The sequence below is a fragment of the Ranitomeya imitator genome, chromosome 5, assembly GCF_032444005.1.
Source record: "Ranitomeya imitator isolate aRanImi1 chromosome 5, aRanImi1.pri, whole genome shotgun sequence".
NCBI lineage: Eukaryota > Metazoa > Chordata > Amphibia > Anura > Dendrobatidae > Ranitomeya > Ranitomeya imitator.
Window position 1 is genome coordinate 385,375,924 of NC_091286.1, and position 18,876 is coordinate 385,394,799.

Genomic DNA, 18,876 nt, shown 5'->3' on the forward strand with positions numbered 1-18,876 from the left:
CGGGAGACTATGCTGAATAAGGCGAGTAATAACCGTGTGTCCAGTGAGGAGCACATCACCTTCACCACTACATACAGCCCTCAGTTCAAAGAGATTACTAATATCATCAGAAAAAGAATCCCTATGCTGAGCCAGGATAAGAAGCTGAACCAAATCCTGTCCAAACCAGTGCGCTATAGCGCTAAAAAAGCCCCTAGTCTATCCCCTAGCCTCTTTGTTAAGTGAAGACAAAAGGTTAAAAGAGAAAGAAAACTGGCTCAGTACTAAAGGCACATACAAGTGTGGGCACAATATCTGCACCTGCTGTAAATATATGGTGAACAGTAAGGAATTCCACTCATCTGTCACTAAAAAGACCTACAAAATTAACCACTACATTAACTGCAACACCTCCAATGTGGTGTATCTGATTAATTGCACCACCTGTGAGCAGCAATATGTGGGGTGCACAGGGGGTCCCCTGAAGGTGAGAATAAGGAGGCACCTGTCGGATGCAGTGAATAAAATTACTCATAAGAGCTCTGCTGCATCCAAACACTTCATCCATAAACACAATGGGGATGTCAGCTCATTGGAGGTCCCCGGGATTGAAAGGGTTAAAGCTCCATTTCGAGGGGGAGATATAAAAAGAAAAATAACCAACAGAGAGATATGGTGGATGTATCAACTTAAGTCCAGAGCCCCCCTAGGCATGAATATCCGGCAGGATCTTATGAATTATTATGAATGATAAGTTATAATTCTTGTATATATAACATCCATATAAAAGTCCATAGACTTTTTTTTTCCCCCCTTTCTTTCTCCTGCCTTAAGCATAGTATTTGTACATGCAAATTTCAGGCTAAACTCATTAATTACCTGTAGGTGTTGCCCTGTGTCTGTTGTCTGCAAGATCAGGGGGTGTAACCTAATGGGCCTAGTCCTATATGGCAGCCCTCTTTCATTTTATTTTTATCACAATGAGTAAGGCGGCACGACCGTTGAAACGCGTATGATTTTAATGCACTTTAAGCCTGTGACTGTCACTGTTATGAATCACCCGTTTTTGTGTCTATGGATATGAAGATGGACTTTGGATTTATGTGCTTTTAACGAAAATGGAATAAAAGGTATTTTTTATGGACATCACCCACGCTTTTTCCTATGTGTCATCTCCTCCTGTATATAGTATATACCTGTATGTCATCTCTTCTGTATATACTATATATCTGTATGTCATCTCCTCCTATATATAGTATGAACCTGTATGTCATCTCCTGTATATAGTATATACCTGTATGTCATCTCCCCTGTATATAGTATATACGTGTGTCATCTCCTCCTGTATATAGTGTATACCTGTAAGTTAAAATTTTGCCTCACAAAATAGCCTATGACGCTCTCGGAGTCCAGACGTGTGACTGTGCAAAATTTTGTGGCTGTAGCTGCGACGGTGCAGATGCCAATCCCGAACATACACACATACATACATACTGTACATACATACACACATACATACATACTGTACATACATACACACACACATATACATACACACACACACACATTCAGCTTTATATATTAGATAAGCAGATGGATAGCTGTAATTGTTGATAACTATTGTACTTTACGTGAAATGCTATTGTACTTTATGTGAAAGTATTATATTTGATAAACTTATAAATAACAGTAAAGTCAGGTGAAGTCTATTGCTTCAAGGAGGGAAATGGAATTTCATATAAAAATCCAGAGTTCAGCAGTAAATTCTAATCATCCTTTGTGGGTTACAAATGAAATGTAGTACCGGTAATACCTTTCTCATTCATAGTATATGGCGTTACATGTAAAGTTCTGTAGTTACAAATACAGAAGTTTGTTTGGTCACAAATTATTTCATACGTTTGACTAATACTCATATATTTGAAGATCAAAAGGTATGGATGGGCACTTTATTTCCCTTATTTATTTTGTCATACTTTTTTTTTCATTTCCATTATTATTTCAAAGCTTAGATACTTTTGTCCTGTCCATAATGTCCTCTATACTGTAATACTGTTGTTGCTGGTGCTGACATTGCTGGCCCTTAACTGTGAGAAATCTCCGTGCATGTCCTATTCTAATTTTCCACCTTGCGGCTTCTGCCACTACCATTGCACAGCCGCACATCTGCTTGCCCACTGTGTTTTATAGTGCCAGACAGTACTGCTGCTGCCGAAGCTGTCATCGTTCACATATCTTTTTATCTGTCCCATCCTAAATCTCTACTGAGCAGCTGCTGATGCTATAATTGTCACTGTTTGGCCATGTCACTCACAGATCTCGCTGCCCACTGTGTTTTATAGTGCTAGACAGTAGTGTTCCTACGAAACATACTCTCTTGAGGGTACAAAAAACATCAAACTGCTCCCAAAATAGGCACATTTTTAAAAAAGTATGTTGTCAAGCCATTGCTTTTTCACTTTGAAAACAGCTGGCCTCTTCCTGCTAAAAGTATCATTTTTGAGTGGCATGAAAAAAAACTTTGAAAATTACTTAATCAATTTAAGATTAGCAATTCTGTTGTGGATCCAAAAAAATGGATGAATTTTTTGAAAAATTTTTGAAAACAGCACACCTGCTTTTGCTACCTCAATAAAGGAATAGATTTTGGTTAGCTTGCTAAAAAGCTATGGCCTCCTCATTTTGCAAAGAACAAAGCTCTTCATGCTCCACAATCAAGGACAATTTTTACCCCCTTCACTGTTATGGACCTGGTGGTTAGGAGCACCCGGAATGACCTGATGGTTAAACTAACACAGAACAAGCTCTGGGAAGTGGGAGCTCTGCTGACCGCAACACCTAATCCTATCACAAACACTAGAAATAGCCGTGGAGCGTACCTAACTCAGCCTAGACGCCTCTTCACAGCCTAAGAGCTAACTAGCCCCAGAGATAGAAAATAAAGCCTACCTTGCCTCAGAGAAATTCCCCAAAGGAAAAGGCAGCCCCCCACATATATTGACTGTGAGTTAAAATGAAAGTCGCAAACACAGGAATGAAACAAGTTTCAGCAAAGGGAGGCCAGACTAACTAAACAGACTGAGGATAGGAAAGGTATCTTTGCGGTCAGCACAAAAAACTACAAAAAGACCACGCAGAGTGTGCAAAAAGACCTCCGCACCGACTCACGGTACGGAGGTGCCACTCTGCATCCCAGAGCTTCCAGCTAGCAAAGCAAAATCATGATAGCAAGCTGGACAAGAAAACAATGAACAAATAATAAACTAGCAGGGACTTAGCTAATGCTGGAGTAGACAGGTCACCCGAAAGATCCAAGAGCGAACTGAACCAGTACAAGAACATTGACAGCTGGCATGGAGTAACGATCTGAGTGGAGTTAAATAGATCAGCCAGCCAAAGAATAAACTACGTCACCTGTGGAAGGAACCTCAGAAGCAGCAGCTCCACTCACAGCCACCAGAGGGAGTCCATGGACAGAACTCGCCGAAGTACCATTCATGACCACAGGAGGGAGTTCGATAACAGAATTCACAACACTTCACCACCTTGTGATAACTGAAGATAATTTTGGGACCATTTTATCTAAAATGTCTAATACTGTAGTGGGTAGCTAAAAAAAAAGCTGTTGGTTACCACTGGTTACTGTCCTTTTACCCCTAGCTAAATAGGTTGCGGTCACTTGGCTGTGTTTGCATTGAAAAGCTCAAAATGAATTCAATGCACTCCTAGGGGCATTCAAAGAATTATACACATTTATTCCAAGCAATTAGAGGTTTCGTATTATTGTGATTCCCAAATGTATTTATAGCAAATAAAATTTAATTTGCAAACAAAATTGGCAAAGCTGGCAAATTCGAATTTCAAGCCCAACTCTATGCTTCTCTATTAGAAATACATCTTCTGATCACTATAAGCACCATGGTGGACCATGCCGAAAAGCAAATTTACTAGCATTCCGCATGATAAGCAATCACAATGAAAGCATGATTATATCACCAGATCATGGAATAGGGGTTATGTGTTGTAGAATCACGTGGTTTACTAATTTAGCTGAGAAGAATATGAGTTACTGATTCTAACTCATTCTCTTGTTAACAGTTAACAGTGGTTCAATCCACAACAAATGCTTTAAATGAGTAGATTCACTCACCAAATGTTTTCCCTAATATAGCTTTTCCTTTTCTCTTCTATCCTTCCAACTTATTATGTTTCTCTTTGCACTTTTTTCCTCCTTTTTGTTAATTCCTGATTGCCTGCAACTCAAGTTGTTATTCTGTGTGCATCTAATTATTTATACACGATATTAAGATGAAAGAAACCAGTATACATGAATATTCACAGAAGAAAACAACGCTGCAGTAATCCATGAAACAAATAAATTATTTTTTTTTTTACCTGTTTAAGAGAAGTTTGTACACAAATAAGGCTTTTAAGCTATATCAGCCATTAACCAGTCGTATACTAACGTGTCAGTCCTTAGACTAATGTAATATACTACCTGATAATTTCCCTACTCTATTGTTTTTTTTTACTTTTTAAATATAACTTAATATTCTAATACTCCTGGGCTCCAATGCAAAGTTTGTAAAATTGCCTCCACCTTACTATCTATGAATTATAATACTGTTTTCTATTTGTGGAGATTTTGGGCCCTTATTAAGACTGCAAACAGCGTAAAACATACACAAAACAGTACTTACCAAAGATTCCATCTCTTGGAACTTAATGTGTCCTTTATAGGGATTGGATGGGTCCTGTAATAAAGAAAAGAGTCAATCAATTCATTTATACATATTATGTCTGTCAAATGTTGAATATATTCGTCATTTATATCACAAATCGAATTAGTACACTCATGTAATATATTGTTAGGCAGAAAAAATAGAGTTTTAGTTTAACCTCTAAGCCTTTCAACCTTTAAGATTATTTAACATTTTCTTTCACGTGGCTAATTTGACCTTCTTGAAAAGTGTGAGAACTAATTGGATGCACATCTACAGGCAATAATATAGTCACATGTGGCCTTTATAATATTCCCATAGCTCAGTCACAAATCCTACTCCTTGAACTAAATTATTAGTAGCTGGGGAATGTGAACATGTATAATGTACGGAATTTGGTATGTAACTACGCTGCTAACAAATCTATACCTGCCATTGCCTGGAACATTCTGCAAGGAATCTTGCACTGATCATTTCACACTCGCTATAAATATTTCATGCTTTCTGGGGGTCACAATAGTGTTTTCTGCCGAGATTTATCTTGTTATAACTGTCAGTACTCAAAGACAAGAATACCAAGCGTCCAGCCAGACTAAATCTATCTCCTGCTTGCATACCACTACAGCAATCTTACAGTAGAATTACTTTTTGGATACATTAGTCTTGAGTATTTACTTCATAATAAATGTTACATGGTTGTGGATTTACTCCTTATTTTTGTATGTTGTAAAGCAAACTTTTGTTTTTTTTCTAAAAACAAAAGATGATTATTCTGTAACCATCAGACAACAATCACAAGACACACTATAGAGATCTTAAATAGAAGCATTTCTCTGTATTCATTATGGAAAACAGATTCCAATGACATTTATTAAGTGTATATCCATTGTTTGCATTCATTTGAATTAAAAAAAGTTAAAGGAAATACAGATCAGTTTTTGGCAACAATATTTGCATGATTTTGACTTACTGATTCTAGCTTACAAGATAAATGTAAATATCAAAGCAAATGAAATCTTGGAATTATATGGGTTCATATTTTCTGATGTTTCCTTTGGAACAAAAATGACCTTGATAGAAGTGCTCAAGATGAGAGTCCCATTAAAGCTTTGAACCCTACATAATTGGAAGAACATCTTTCTAAGATTGTGAGCAAAGACAGGATAATTGTTCCTCTATGTCCTTGGTGGCTTATTATGTATTCCGAACCAAAGAACCATGGTTTTCATGTTTTCATATTTTTTATTATTATTTTCACAATTTTTTTTGCCAAGTTCAACTAAATAGATAGAGGCTGTATTTGTATCCCTGGCTCATAAAATCAGAAGCTGCAACACCCACAATACAAATTGTAGGGAACCTGGCTGCTAAATTATGCTGTTCCACCTACTGGCAGCATGAATAAGACACTGGTAGTGTCATTCCAGCTGTGTATGTTTTACTCTGAAATGCTTTTAAAGAATACATCTGTTGAAAAGTTGGCCATTGACTATACCTCTTGGATGACTATGCTTTTCAGATGACTTTTCCCTAGATCTCAGACTGTCAGGTCTCTTCCTAATGGATAGCAGCTACTTGGAACCTGCCTTGGCGTAGTCACATTTTCCTTGAGCTTGCCAAAGTGTGTTTCAAACATACACTTGTGCAACCAATGTCTGGTTCATGCCGCTCTTCACTTGGGCAGCATGAATCAGCTAACAAGCTCCCTTTAAAATGTACCTGTTGTTTTCATTAACTTCTCATGATGAGTAGTTATGTGTACATTCAGAATACCAGTATTTCTGGCTACAAACTGATTTGTATTATGCATTTTTCACAAGGTTTCCCTTTGCATACTCCCTGTCTAAATTTCAAATGTCTCCAGGTTAAAGGGTGGAGATTGACTGCTATGATATCTCCCATACCCACAGAGAAATAACTTTGAGACTCAATCTGTGCATGCACCGCCTCCGGTGGCCATTATCCTGAAGCCCATCACCGGGAAATCAATTGGCAAAGCTGGCCCTCCGTTCCTGCTTGCTGATATTTTCTTGAAGCCCAAGGTCCGCAACCTTGCAATTCTGGGACACTCTCTCCTCCAAGCCTGGGGTCTGCAGCATTGCCCACTCCTGTCACCACCAGCTTCCTGCAGCAACCGCCACCACTCAGTAAGCTAGTCTAAATTCAGACTATATGACGAACCACCATTTTATTAAAAAACATTTTCCCCTATTTTTTTCTAGAAATTTGGGGTGCGTCTTATGGTCTGTTGTTTGTTATAGTGCACAAAATATGGTACATAAACCAAATTTATTAATGTTTTGCACTATTTTTTTTAAATATGAGCTGAAACTTAAAAATAATTAAAAAAGTGCTTGGTTGACATATTGGCATGAAATTTTACACATTTATTATTATTATTATACATTTTTATAGCGCCATTTATTCCATGGCGCTTTACATGTGAATACGGGGCCAATATAATCAAATACATTAAACATGAGCAGATAACAAGGCACACGGGTACATAAGGAGGGAGGACCCTGCCCGCGAGGGCTCACAGTCTGCAGGGGATGGGTGATGAAACACTAGGAGAGGGTAGGGCAGGTTGGGCATTTATAATTGTATTTCTAAATAAAAATAAAAAAGTTGTATTTTCTAGGTATGAGACAAATATAATTATGTGTCAATTATTTTTACTATGCATATGCCAAAAATTTAAAGGGAATCTGTCACCTACTTTTTCGTATATACGAGTAAGCTGCAGCCACCGCCATTAGGGGCTTATCTACAGCAATGTTGTAGATAAGCCCAGATGTGACCTGAAAGACAAGAAAAACAAGTTATATTATACTCACCTGGAAAGGCGGTCGGGTGCAGTCTGGGTCCGATGGGTGTCGCGGTCCGGGTCTGGTGCCTCCCATCTTCATGCGATTACGTCCTCTTCCTTGCTTCCTGTCGCGGCTCCTGTGCAAGCGTACTTTATCTGCCCTATTGAGGGCAGGGCAAAGTACTGCAGTGCACAGGCGCTGGACCTATTGGACCTTTCCTGGCGCCTGCGCACTGCAGTAGTCTGCTCTGCCCTCAACAAATTCCCTTTAAATTATCATGGTACATTTGACGTATTGGTCTTCTTCATTCCTGCAACATTGGCAAGTATAACAATTCACATGATTGAAAATTCTCAAGAGGTGGAATGAATGGCATTTGACACATTGGGCTCAGACTCATCCAACTTTGAAAAGTCCGTAATTTTGCTTTTAAACAATAGAATATATTTGCCAAAACTAATGCAAGGGAAAAGATAAGGCCCTTTTCAAAATGATTGCTGCTATCTATGGGAAATTACTCCACTTTTCTCTTGCAATTGTTATATTACATTTCCCCTGAAACTCAAATCTGAGGCAGTTCAATGAGACAGGCAAATACATTCCTGTTTAGTTAAAAGGTTGCATTTCAGAACTGTTGTTTTCTTGTTGCCCGTACAGATATTTGCCCATTTTCTTTTGTAATTAAATTGTTGTACCTTTTATGTTTTCTACTTAAGAAAGCTAGCAATCTGTCTTCTTTGCAAAACTTTTTATCTTTATTTCTTTATAGCAACGTTAAATGTTGTACCAGTTACACGTTTTGGAACTGTAAATTGGTTCGCTAGCGCATTTTGGAGCTGTACATGCTTATTTATAGAAATGCATATTTTCAAGAAGTATCAACGGATTGACTTGCCTGTTGCTCTTGCAGAGAAGAGAGATTGCTGGCTTTACTTCCAAATTAATATATGGCCTCTGCTCAAGCTACCAAGCACCTAGGGAAAAGGTTTCGTGGGAGTGAGGAGCTGCCTTACATTATTTTGCTCTTTGATGTGGTATACATTCAATATTATTTGCAAACATTGATTCAGCATTATTTTACTTTAATATTCCAGTTTTCATGCTATTACCATACGCAAATTTATACTAAATAAGCATAATTTCTAGACAATAAGGATATTGTCAAATCCAAACTTATTTATGTAGGTGATTTTCCACATAGCTCCTGGGATCATATCAGAGATCATTTAATTTTGAAATTATGTCACTATTTCCTGCAATTTTTTTTTTTCTAGCTGAATGTCAAGCCAAAATAACATTTCCGGAGGAATGTGTTACAAAACATTGCTTTTATCAAAATAAAACCATCTTCTCGCAAAATGGAAAGTCACCACTCAAGCAGAACTACAATAGATTTCAATGTGATTGATGCTATTTTACTTTAAGATATGAAACCAATCACTTTCCAATCTAAATCACTCACAAGAGGCATTAAATCAACTCTCTAAAATAGGAAAAAGAAATCTGTGTTTCGGTGTGAATACTTCCAGCAATTGTTTTATAGCTGACTATGATCTAAGTTACAGAACAAAGGCAACAACAGTTCATAAAAATACCACGGAACAGAGTTCAGATGAAATACATTGTGCTTGTGTGTCACTTGGAAAAAGTAGTAAAGCAAACCATTAAAGCACCACTCCAGCATTATTTCTTATTTCAGCACTGGAGTTGTGCTACTAATCTAAGTTCCAGGAGCCTAGTATTATACTTACCAGCCACTGTCTTCAGCTGTTCCGGAGCCGCTTGGATTCTGTGCCGCCATCATATGACCCCAACATCTGACTGGCAGAAAGTCAGAGGTAACGGTCACACGCTCTCAATATAAATCTATGAGGGCCTCACTCTGGCTCTTATACACTGTTAATGAGTTGTTACTTCTAGACCGCTCAAGCAAACACTGAAGTGATCTGGCAGGTCCCAAACAGCAGAAGACCAACTGAAGTGGTGCCGATAACAGATGAAGATGCTGGATGGTAAGCGTAAGACTGAGGTCAGAGGACTTAGATTAGTAGCAACACTACAGCACTGCAATGAAAATAAAATCTCGGAGTGGTGCTTTGAAACCATAGGGCAAATCTTTGATAAGGAAAATAATAACTAAGTGATCATGCTACTTTTGTAGATGAGCAATTGAATGTAACCATTAGTTAAAGACAAATCATTGTCACTCTCTTTTGATCTTCTCAGTGGATCTTATCAGATGTAATGGTTGGAGACAGAGGTGGATTTGTACCTAAAGTAATTCTAATAAAGTGTTATTTCTGAAAACAATTTAATATAATTTATGAGAACTCTCTGATGACATTGATTTAGTGAGAGATTTCACTTAAAACTCTGTAAGGATAACTCTGCAACCAAATCTTTGCTTTCTGTCATTCTGGAAATGATCATATGAGGCAATGCATTTATTTAATCATTCTTTATAATTTTTTTGAAACTCTCTTTAATGTAACCTCATGCTCACATAAACTTTCAATCTTTTTCCATTGTGAACTACAGACTTTTTTCAAGTATTATTTTCATATTATTGTATTATTGTATTTCCTGGATAGCGATCTCGTTGTGTTTGACACGCAGCAGCGATCAGGATCCTGCTGTGACATCGCTGGTCGTAGCTGAAAGTCCAGAACTTTATTTGGTCATCAGGTCGGCGTGAGTCGTCATGTTTGACAGCAAAAGCAACGATGCCTGCAATGGTTTTTCACGGAGCTAACAACCAGCGAGAACGATAAGTACGTCACTGGATCGCTCCTGCATCGTTCTGGAGTTGCTGTGTTTGACACCTCTACAGCGACGCTCCAGAGATCTAGTTTAGGTCGGATCATTGTCTATATCACTGGAGTGTCGCTAAATGTGACGGTACCTTTACTCTGGGGACACTGGCTGGACCATAGCAACATTAACCTGGTTGCCAAGTGTGGAGTTTGTACATCCCTCACATATTCTATCTGTCTTGGACAGACAATTAAGTGTCCGCAGCTTGTGTTTTGCTAAGTGGTCTTGGATGTTCCTGAGACTTCAGTGAGTAATTCACATTTTTAGTTAACAACAAAGCAAGTTAAATCCATTTTCACCAATGAGTTTATTAGAATTTTGCTTGAAATTGTGAACAGCTGGCATGTGCCCGCAATAGCCGTGGGTGGAATCGCGATCCACCCAAGGCTATTAACCAGTTAAATGCCACTATCAAACTCTGACAGCGGCATTTAAATCACACTTCTTCTTGAGACCTCTATGGTTATCAGTGCAAGCTTGCTGTGAGCACCACCTAGTGGTCGGTGCTCATAGCAAGTCAGTAAATCTGCTATATAAAGGCTATCTGAACATTGCCTCTATGTAGCAGAGCCGATCGGGTTATGGCAGCTTTTAGTCTCCCATGGAGACTATTAAAGCATGCCAAAAGTTAAAAAAAAGTTTTTAAAAATACAAAAAAAATATAAAAGTTCAAATCACCCCCCTTTTCACCCTATTAAAAATAAAATAATAAAAAAAATCAAACATAGACATATTTGATAACCCCACATTTAGAATCGCCCGATCTATCAATAAACAAAAAGCCGCCAGGCCGCGACCAATCAGCAATGGGCACAGTCCAGCCGCGAATTCGTCCTTCCTACTGTCTGTCAGTGCCCCCTCCAGTCAGCGCTCACGCAGGGTTAATGGCTGCATTACACCACGTTATGCCGCAGTGAAATGCAGTCTGTTAACGCTGCTATTAACCCTGTGTGACCAACTTTTTACAATTGATGCTGCCTATACAGCATCAATAGTAAAAAGATCTAATGTTAAAAATTATAAAAATCATTATATACTCACCGTCCGGCGCGTTTCCCACTCCTCGCGACGCTCCGGACCATGCATTGCGGTCTCGTGATATGATGATGTAGCGGTCTCATGAGACCGCTACGTCATCATCTCGCGAGACCGCAATGCATTCTTGGGACCGTAGCGTCGCGAGGAGCATCGCTAAACGCCTCGCCTGGATCCAGGGGCCGACGGAAGGTGAGTATCTAACTATTTTTTATTTTAATTCTTTTTTTAACAGTGATATGGTGCCCACATGGCTATATACTACGTGGGCTGTGTTACATACTTCAAGGGCTGTGCTATATACTGCATGGGCTGTGTTATATACTACATCTCTGTGCTATCTACTACATGGGCTGTGCTATATACTGCGTGGGCTGTATTATATACTACGTGGGCTGTGCTATACATATACTACATGGGCTGTGCTATATAATACATGGGCTGTGCTATATACTACATCTCTGTGCTATATACTATGTGGGCTGTGCTATATACTACATCGCTGTGCTATATACTACGTGAGCTGTGTTATATACTGTGTCTCAGAGCTACATACTACATGGGCTGTGCAATATATTACTTGGCTGGCAATATACTACATGGCTGTGTTATATACTGCGTGAGCTGTGCTATATATTATGTGAGCTATGCTATATACTACATAGCTGCGCAATATATTACGTGGCAGGGCAATATACTACGTGGCTGTGTTATATACTGTGTGAGCTGTGCTATATACTATGTGGCTGTGTTATATACATGGCTGGGCAATATACTATGTGGCTGTGTTATATACTGCTTCTCTGTGCTATATACTACATGGGCTGTGCTATATATTACGTAGCTGTGCAATATATTGCATGGCTGGGCAGCAATATACTACATGGCTGTGTTATATACTGCATGAGCTGTGCTATATACTACATGGGCTGTGCTATATACTACGTGGCTGTTATATACTATGTGGCTGTGTTATATACTACGTGGGCTGTGTTATATAGTGCGTGAGCTGTGCTATATACTACGTGGCTGTGTTATATACTACATGGGCTGTGCTATATACTATGTGGCCTGTGTTATGTACTATGTGGGCTTTGCTATATACTATGTGGGCTATGCTATATACTACATGGGCTGTGTTATACACTGTGTGGATTGTGCTATATATTGCGTGGGCTGTGTTATACACTGCATGGGCTGTGTTATACACTGTGTGGACTGTGTTATATACTATGTTGGCTGTGTTATACACTGCATGGGCTGTGCTATATACTACGTGGGCTGTGTTATACACTGCATGGCCTGTGTTATGTACTACGTGGGCTGTGTTATACACTGTGTGGATTGTGCTATATATTGCGTGGGCTGTGTTATACACTGCGTGGGCTGTGTTATACACTGTGTGGGCTGTGTTATACACTACATTGGCTGTGTTATACACTGCATTGTCTGTGCTATATTCTACGTGGGCTGTGTTATACACTGCGTGAGCTGTGCTATATATACTACGTGGGCTGTGTTATACACTGTGTTGATTGTGCTATATATTGCATGGGCTTTGTTATACACTGCGTGGGCTGTGTTATACACTGCATGGGCTGTGCTATATACTACGTGGGCTGTATTATACACTGCGTGGGCTGTGCTATATAAAATGTGGCTGTGTTATATACTACGTGGCTGTGTTATATACTACGTGGGCTGTGCTATATACCACATAGCTGTGCAACATACAAGGCTGGGTAATATACTACGTGGCTGTGCTATATGCTACGTGGCTGTGTTATTTATTATGTGGGCTGTGTTATACACTACTTGGCCTGTGTTATATACTACATGGCTGTTATATACTATGTGGCTATGTTATATACTACGTGGGCTGTGTTATATAGTGCGTGAGCTGTGCTCTATACTACGTGGCTGTGTTATATACTACATGGGCTGTGCTATATACTATGTGGCCTGTGTTATGTACTATGTGGGTTTTTTATATACTATGTGGGCTATGCTATATACTACATGGGCTGTGTTATACACTGTGTGGATTGTGCTATATATTGCGTGGGCTGTGTTATACACTGCGTGGGCTGTGTTATACACTGTGTGGGCTGTGTTATATACTGCGTTGGCTGTGTTATACACTGCATGGGCTGTGCTATATACTACGTGGGCTGTGTTATACACTGCATGGCCTGTGTTATGTACTACGTGGGCTGTGTTATATACTATGTGGGCTGTGCTATATACTACATGGGGTGTGTTATACACTGTGTGGATTGTGCTATATATTGCGTGGGCTGTGTTATATAATGCGTGGGCTGTGTTATACACTGCGTGGGCTGTGTTATACACTGTGTGGGCTGTGTTATATACTACATTGGCTGTGTTATACACTGCATGGGCTGTGCTATATTCTACGTGGGCTGTGTTATACACTGCGTGAGCTGTGCTATATATACTACGTGGGCTGTGTTATACACTGTGTTGATTGTGCTATATATTGCATGGGCTTTGTTATACACTGCGTGGGCTGTGTTATACACTGCGTGGGCTGTGCTATATAAAACATGGCTGTGTTATATACTATGTGCCTGTGTTATATACTACGTGGGCTGTGCTATATACTACATAGCTGTGCAACATAGATGGCTGGGTAATATACTACGTGGCTGTGCTATATGCTACGTGGCTGTGTGATTTATTATGTGGGCTGTGTTATATACTACTTGGCCTGTGTTATATACTACGTGGGCTGTGTTATATACTACTTGGGCTCTGCTATATACTGTGTGGGCTGTGTTATACACTGCGTGGGCAGGGCTATATACTACGTGGGCTGTGTTATATACTATGTGGGCTGTGCTATATACTACATGGGCTGTGGTATACACTGTGTGGGCTATGCTATATACTACGTGGGCTGTGCTGTATACTATGTGGGCTGTGCTATATACTACGTGGGCTGTGCTATATACTACGTGGCTGTGCTATGTACCATGTGGCTATGCTATATGCTACGTGGCTGTGCTATATGCTATGAGGCTGTGTTATATCTTACATGGCTGTGCTATATGCTACGTGGGCTGTGCTATATGCTATGTGGTCTGTGTTATATACTACATGGCCTGTGGTATATACTATGTGGCCTGTGCTATATGCTACGTGGCTGTGCTATATGCTATGTGGGCTGTGTTATATGCTATGTGGGCTGTGTTATATGCTACCTGACGGTGGTATTTCTCTGCTGTATCTGTGCATCATGAATCGTGGTATGTGTTAAAGAGAGGGGCCCACTGAGACTCTTTCACCCAGGGCCCTCAAAAACCTGGAGTCGGCCCTGGCTTTTCTGATTGGTCACCCCTGGCCGGCCGTGAACAATCAGCGACAGGCGCAGTCCGGCCATGAATTGGCGCTGAATTTGAACCACACTTCGCTAATTGGTCGCTCCCGGCTGGCTGAATCCTGTGTATAAATTGCATTATTCTGAAAACTTCATAAATATACTACATACATATTCTAGAATACCCGATGCGTTAGAAGCGGGCCACCATCTAGTGGAAAAATAAGTTCTTTATAGAGCCGGCTCTGTTCAGCCATTTAGGTTAGGGTGGCTGAGACCTCTAGTGTCATCCAGTCTGAAAGCATGGAGGTATGTGCTGTCCAGCTAGAGTTATCAGCTCCCTGCTTCAGAAAATTGGAGAGCACCTCACCCTACTTGAGCTTTCAGCTTACTGTTGGAAGCTGTCAAATACAGTCTGTGCTTCTCTGGTTCAGTCCTGTCTGTTTAGCTCCTTGTTATTATCATTGTTTATGGTTTTGACCTCAGCTTGTTTTTCTGACTATTCTTAAAGGTTTTAATTTTGTATTTTTTCTGCCCTCTTGGTTCTGACCACTCCTACCAGCCTACACCAACAAACAGCAGCTTATTCCATGGCTCCAGCCCAGGGGCAACTGTTTAAGTCTAGATCCCTGTATAGAAGTTAAAGGGTGCATGTGCTAACTCCCTTGTGATTACTGACAGAGCCTCATTACTCTTTGACAAATCATGATTTGTAGTCACAAGCACATTATCCTGGAAATGTACTGGGGACAAGTCAATCTATTCCAAGCACATCAAAATGTTTGAACGATGTTTACAGTCTAATTTTCATGCAGCTTCAAGGCTTCATTTCCCATTGATGGCACATCAGATTACTACAAAACAGGCATAATATTTATTGTCGTACTAGCATCTATACAGTTATACCACTAACTTTAAAAATAAAATCGTCATGATGACGCATTCTCGCTAACAAGCAATCAAACCCCATCCTCATGTGGTTTAGACCAGAGAAGCAGAGCGCCGGGGACAGACAGCGGTAGGTAAGTATGTAGTGGTTGTTTTTTTTACTTTAACGATGGTAAGAAGGGTAAACATCGGGTTACTAAGCGCGGCCCTGCGCTTAGTTACCCGATGTTTACCCTGGTTACCAGTGAAGACATCGCTGAATCGGCATCACACACACCGATTCAGCGATGTCAGCGGGAGAGCCAGCGACGAAATAAAGTTCTGGCCTTTCTTCCCCGACCAGCGATGTCACAGCAGGGGCCTGATCGCTGCTGCCTGTCACACTGGACGATATCGCTAGCCAGGACGCTGCAACGTCACAGATCGCTAGCGATATCGTCTAGTGTGACGGTACCCTTAGTCTGCCTAATTGAAGGGTGAGAAGTAGTCACTGTGCAGTTTGGTATCATGGCATGTACCACAGTGAACATGGACCAAAGAAAGCTAAGGAAAGTGTCTCAGGAGATTATAAAGAAAATTGTAGACAAAGATATTAACCCCTTAGTGACAGAGCCAAATTTTTAAAATCTGACCAGTATCATTTTATGTGGTAATAACTCCGGAACACTTCAACAAATCCCAGTGATTTTGAGATTATTTTTTCGTGACATATTGTACTTTATGATAATGATAAATCTAGTTCAATAGGTTTTGTGTTTATTTATAAAAAATATCAAAAATTTGAGAAAAATGTGAAAAAAATTAGCAATTTTCAAACTTTGAATGACTATGCTTTTAATCCAGATAGTCATATCACAGAAAAGCATTAATAAATAACATTTCCCACATGTCTGAAAATTTACAAAATTTATTTTTTTTAGGAACCTATCAAGGTTTGAAGTAACTTTAGGGGTCATATATATTGGTAAACCCCCAAAAGTTATACCATTTAAAAAACAACACCCCCTGACATATTGAAAACTGAAGTCAGGTTGTTTATTAAAGGGAACCTGTCACTTGAATTGGCGGGACTGGTTTTGGGTCAAATGGGCGGAGTTTTGGGGTGTTTGATTCACCCTTTCCTTACCCGCTGGCTGCATGCTGGCCGCAATATTGGATTGAAGTTCATTTTCTGTCCTCCGTAGTACATGCCTGCGCAAGGGAATCTTGCCTTGCGCAGGCGTGTTCTACGGAGGACAGAGAATGAACTTCAATCCAATATTTCGGCCAGCATGCAGCCAGCGGGTAAGGAAAGGGTGAATCAAACACCCGAAAACTCCGCCCATATGACCCAAAACCGATCCCGCCAAATTCAGGTGACAGGTTCCCTTTAAGGCTGGGCTCCCATTGCGTTATGGGTCCGCGTTTAACAGACAGCGTTGCACGGCGAAATTAACGCCGTGCAACGCGTCCGTTAACGCGCCCATTGAAGGCAATGGGAACGCGCTTCACTAGCGCGTGCCATGTTCGGCACGCGCTAGCGACGCGCCGGTGACTCCTGGCGCGCCACGGACGCTGCTTGCAGCGTCCGAGGCGCGCCCGCGGTCCGTTCCCCGCTCTCGCAGATCGGGGATCTGCGAGAGCGGGGACGTTACCGCGACCCCGACCACAGCCCCATAGAAAACATTGCGTTAGCGCAATCCGCTAGCGCTAGCGCTAAACGGATTGCACTAACGCAATGTGACCCTAGCCTAACCCTTCGGGTTATTTTCAGGAATTAATGCAAAGTGACATGACAGGAATGAAAATGTGTATTTTTTTCACCTAAATGCCACTAACTTCTGAACAGGCCACTGTAGCCCTCAGTCTCTGGTTCCGCTATTTGGTCATGAATTGCCATGGCAAACATCAGGACCACACAATCATGATCTGAGGGCACCAATTAGGATAAAGAGGAAGCCCCCACACTCTGTTAATCATTTATATGATGTAGTCACTATTGACAGCAGCATCTAAGGGGTTAAACAGATTTTAAAGGTGCATCCACTGATCGTGGCTGATGCAGCAAGTTGTCAGCTATAGTGTACAGCCGACAGCTGCTGGATTGTCTACTGTATGGGGAGGCTATTCTCTTATATCACAGGTCAGTTAAAAGGCGTATTGGCAGTCATTAAGGGGTTAAAGATAAAGGCTTTAACGATTGCTACTAACAGCTTGATGTTCCTGTAATTATAGTTGCTCACATTGTTTAGAAGTTTAAGGTCTATGGGACTACAGTCGACCTTTCATGATGTATCTGCAAGTAAAGAGCCCAGATCCCCAACACATCAGACTCTCGCCTACCATAGAAACCTTCAAAAAGAACCTGAAGACTCACCTCTTCCGACAAGCCTACAGCCTGCAGTGATCCTGAAGATACTGAACTGCCGCACAACCTGCCCTACCCTCTCCTAGTGTTTCATCACCCATCCCCTGCAGACTGTGAGCCCTCGCGGGCAGGGTCCTCCCTCCTTATGTACCCGTGTGCCTTATTTGCTCATGTTTAATGTATTTGTCCATATTTGCCCCGTTTTCACATGTAAAGCGCCATGGAATAAATGGCGCTATAAAAATGTATAATAATAATAACAACTTCCAAACAGATAAGAGGTGAACTCCAATGTGAAAACTGGACCGTTTTGCCACTTCTAATCAGCTTTATGCTCACAGATGCAAAAATGAAGCATTCAAAGAGAAAAGATTGTACCTACTATAAAACATGGAGTAAGTTTGGTTATGTTTTTGGGGATGTTTTGCTGCATCTTTCTGCTGTTTTTTGCATTTTGCATCTGTAATTTGAATCTGTGTAGAGTACATTGAAATCTCAGGACTATCAGGAGATTCTGGAATGAAATGTGCTGCTCAGCATCAGAAAGCTCGGTCTAAGTCATAGATGATGGTCCCTCAAACAGAATAATGACCCAAAACACGCAGTTAAAAACATCCAAGAAAGCACTGGAGTATTCTGAAGTGGCCTTCAATAAGCCCTCATGTTAATCCTATTGAACATCTATAGAAGGAGCTAAAAATAGACTGGAGCCACCTCCATGCTGGATGAGGTGCCTTAAATAGTAAATGTCCTCCAGCTATTGGCTAAGAATACTTTAGGAGGACACACGTGGCCTCTGTAAGAGAATCATATGCATGCACTATAAGAAAGTGCTCAGGGATCTGCAAGCACTACAAGCAACCCGGTTAGCCGCTGACTCAGAAGGAAGAGACAGAGCGAGACGGGGGCCAATGTGGTAAGATGGCATCTCTGCCAGGGGAG

The 18,876-nt window shown here is 40.6% G+C and overlaps 1 protein-coding gene across 2 annotated transcripts in view; it reads right to left on the reverse strand.

Moving 5' to 3' along the window:
• Positions 1–18,876, reverse strand: part of MLIP (muscular LMNA interacting protein) — a 407,499-nt gene that overhangs the window by 314,040 nt on the left and 74,583 nt on the right. For both annotated transcript variants that reach the window (XM_069726767.1, XM_069726768.1), the window contains exon 2: positions 4,680–4,733. In XM_069726767.1, the coding sequence (XP_069582868.1) occupies positions 4,680–4,733 (54 nt within the window). The remainder of the gene's footprint in view (positions 1–4,679; positions 4,734–18,876) is intronic.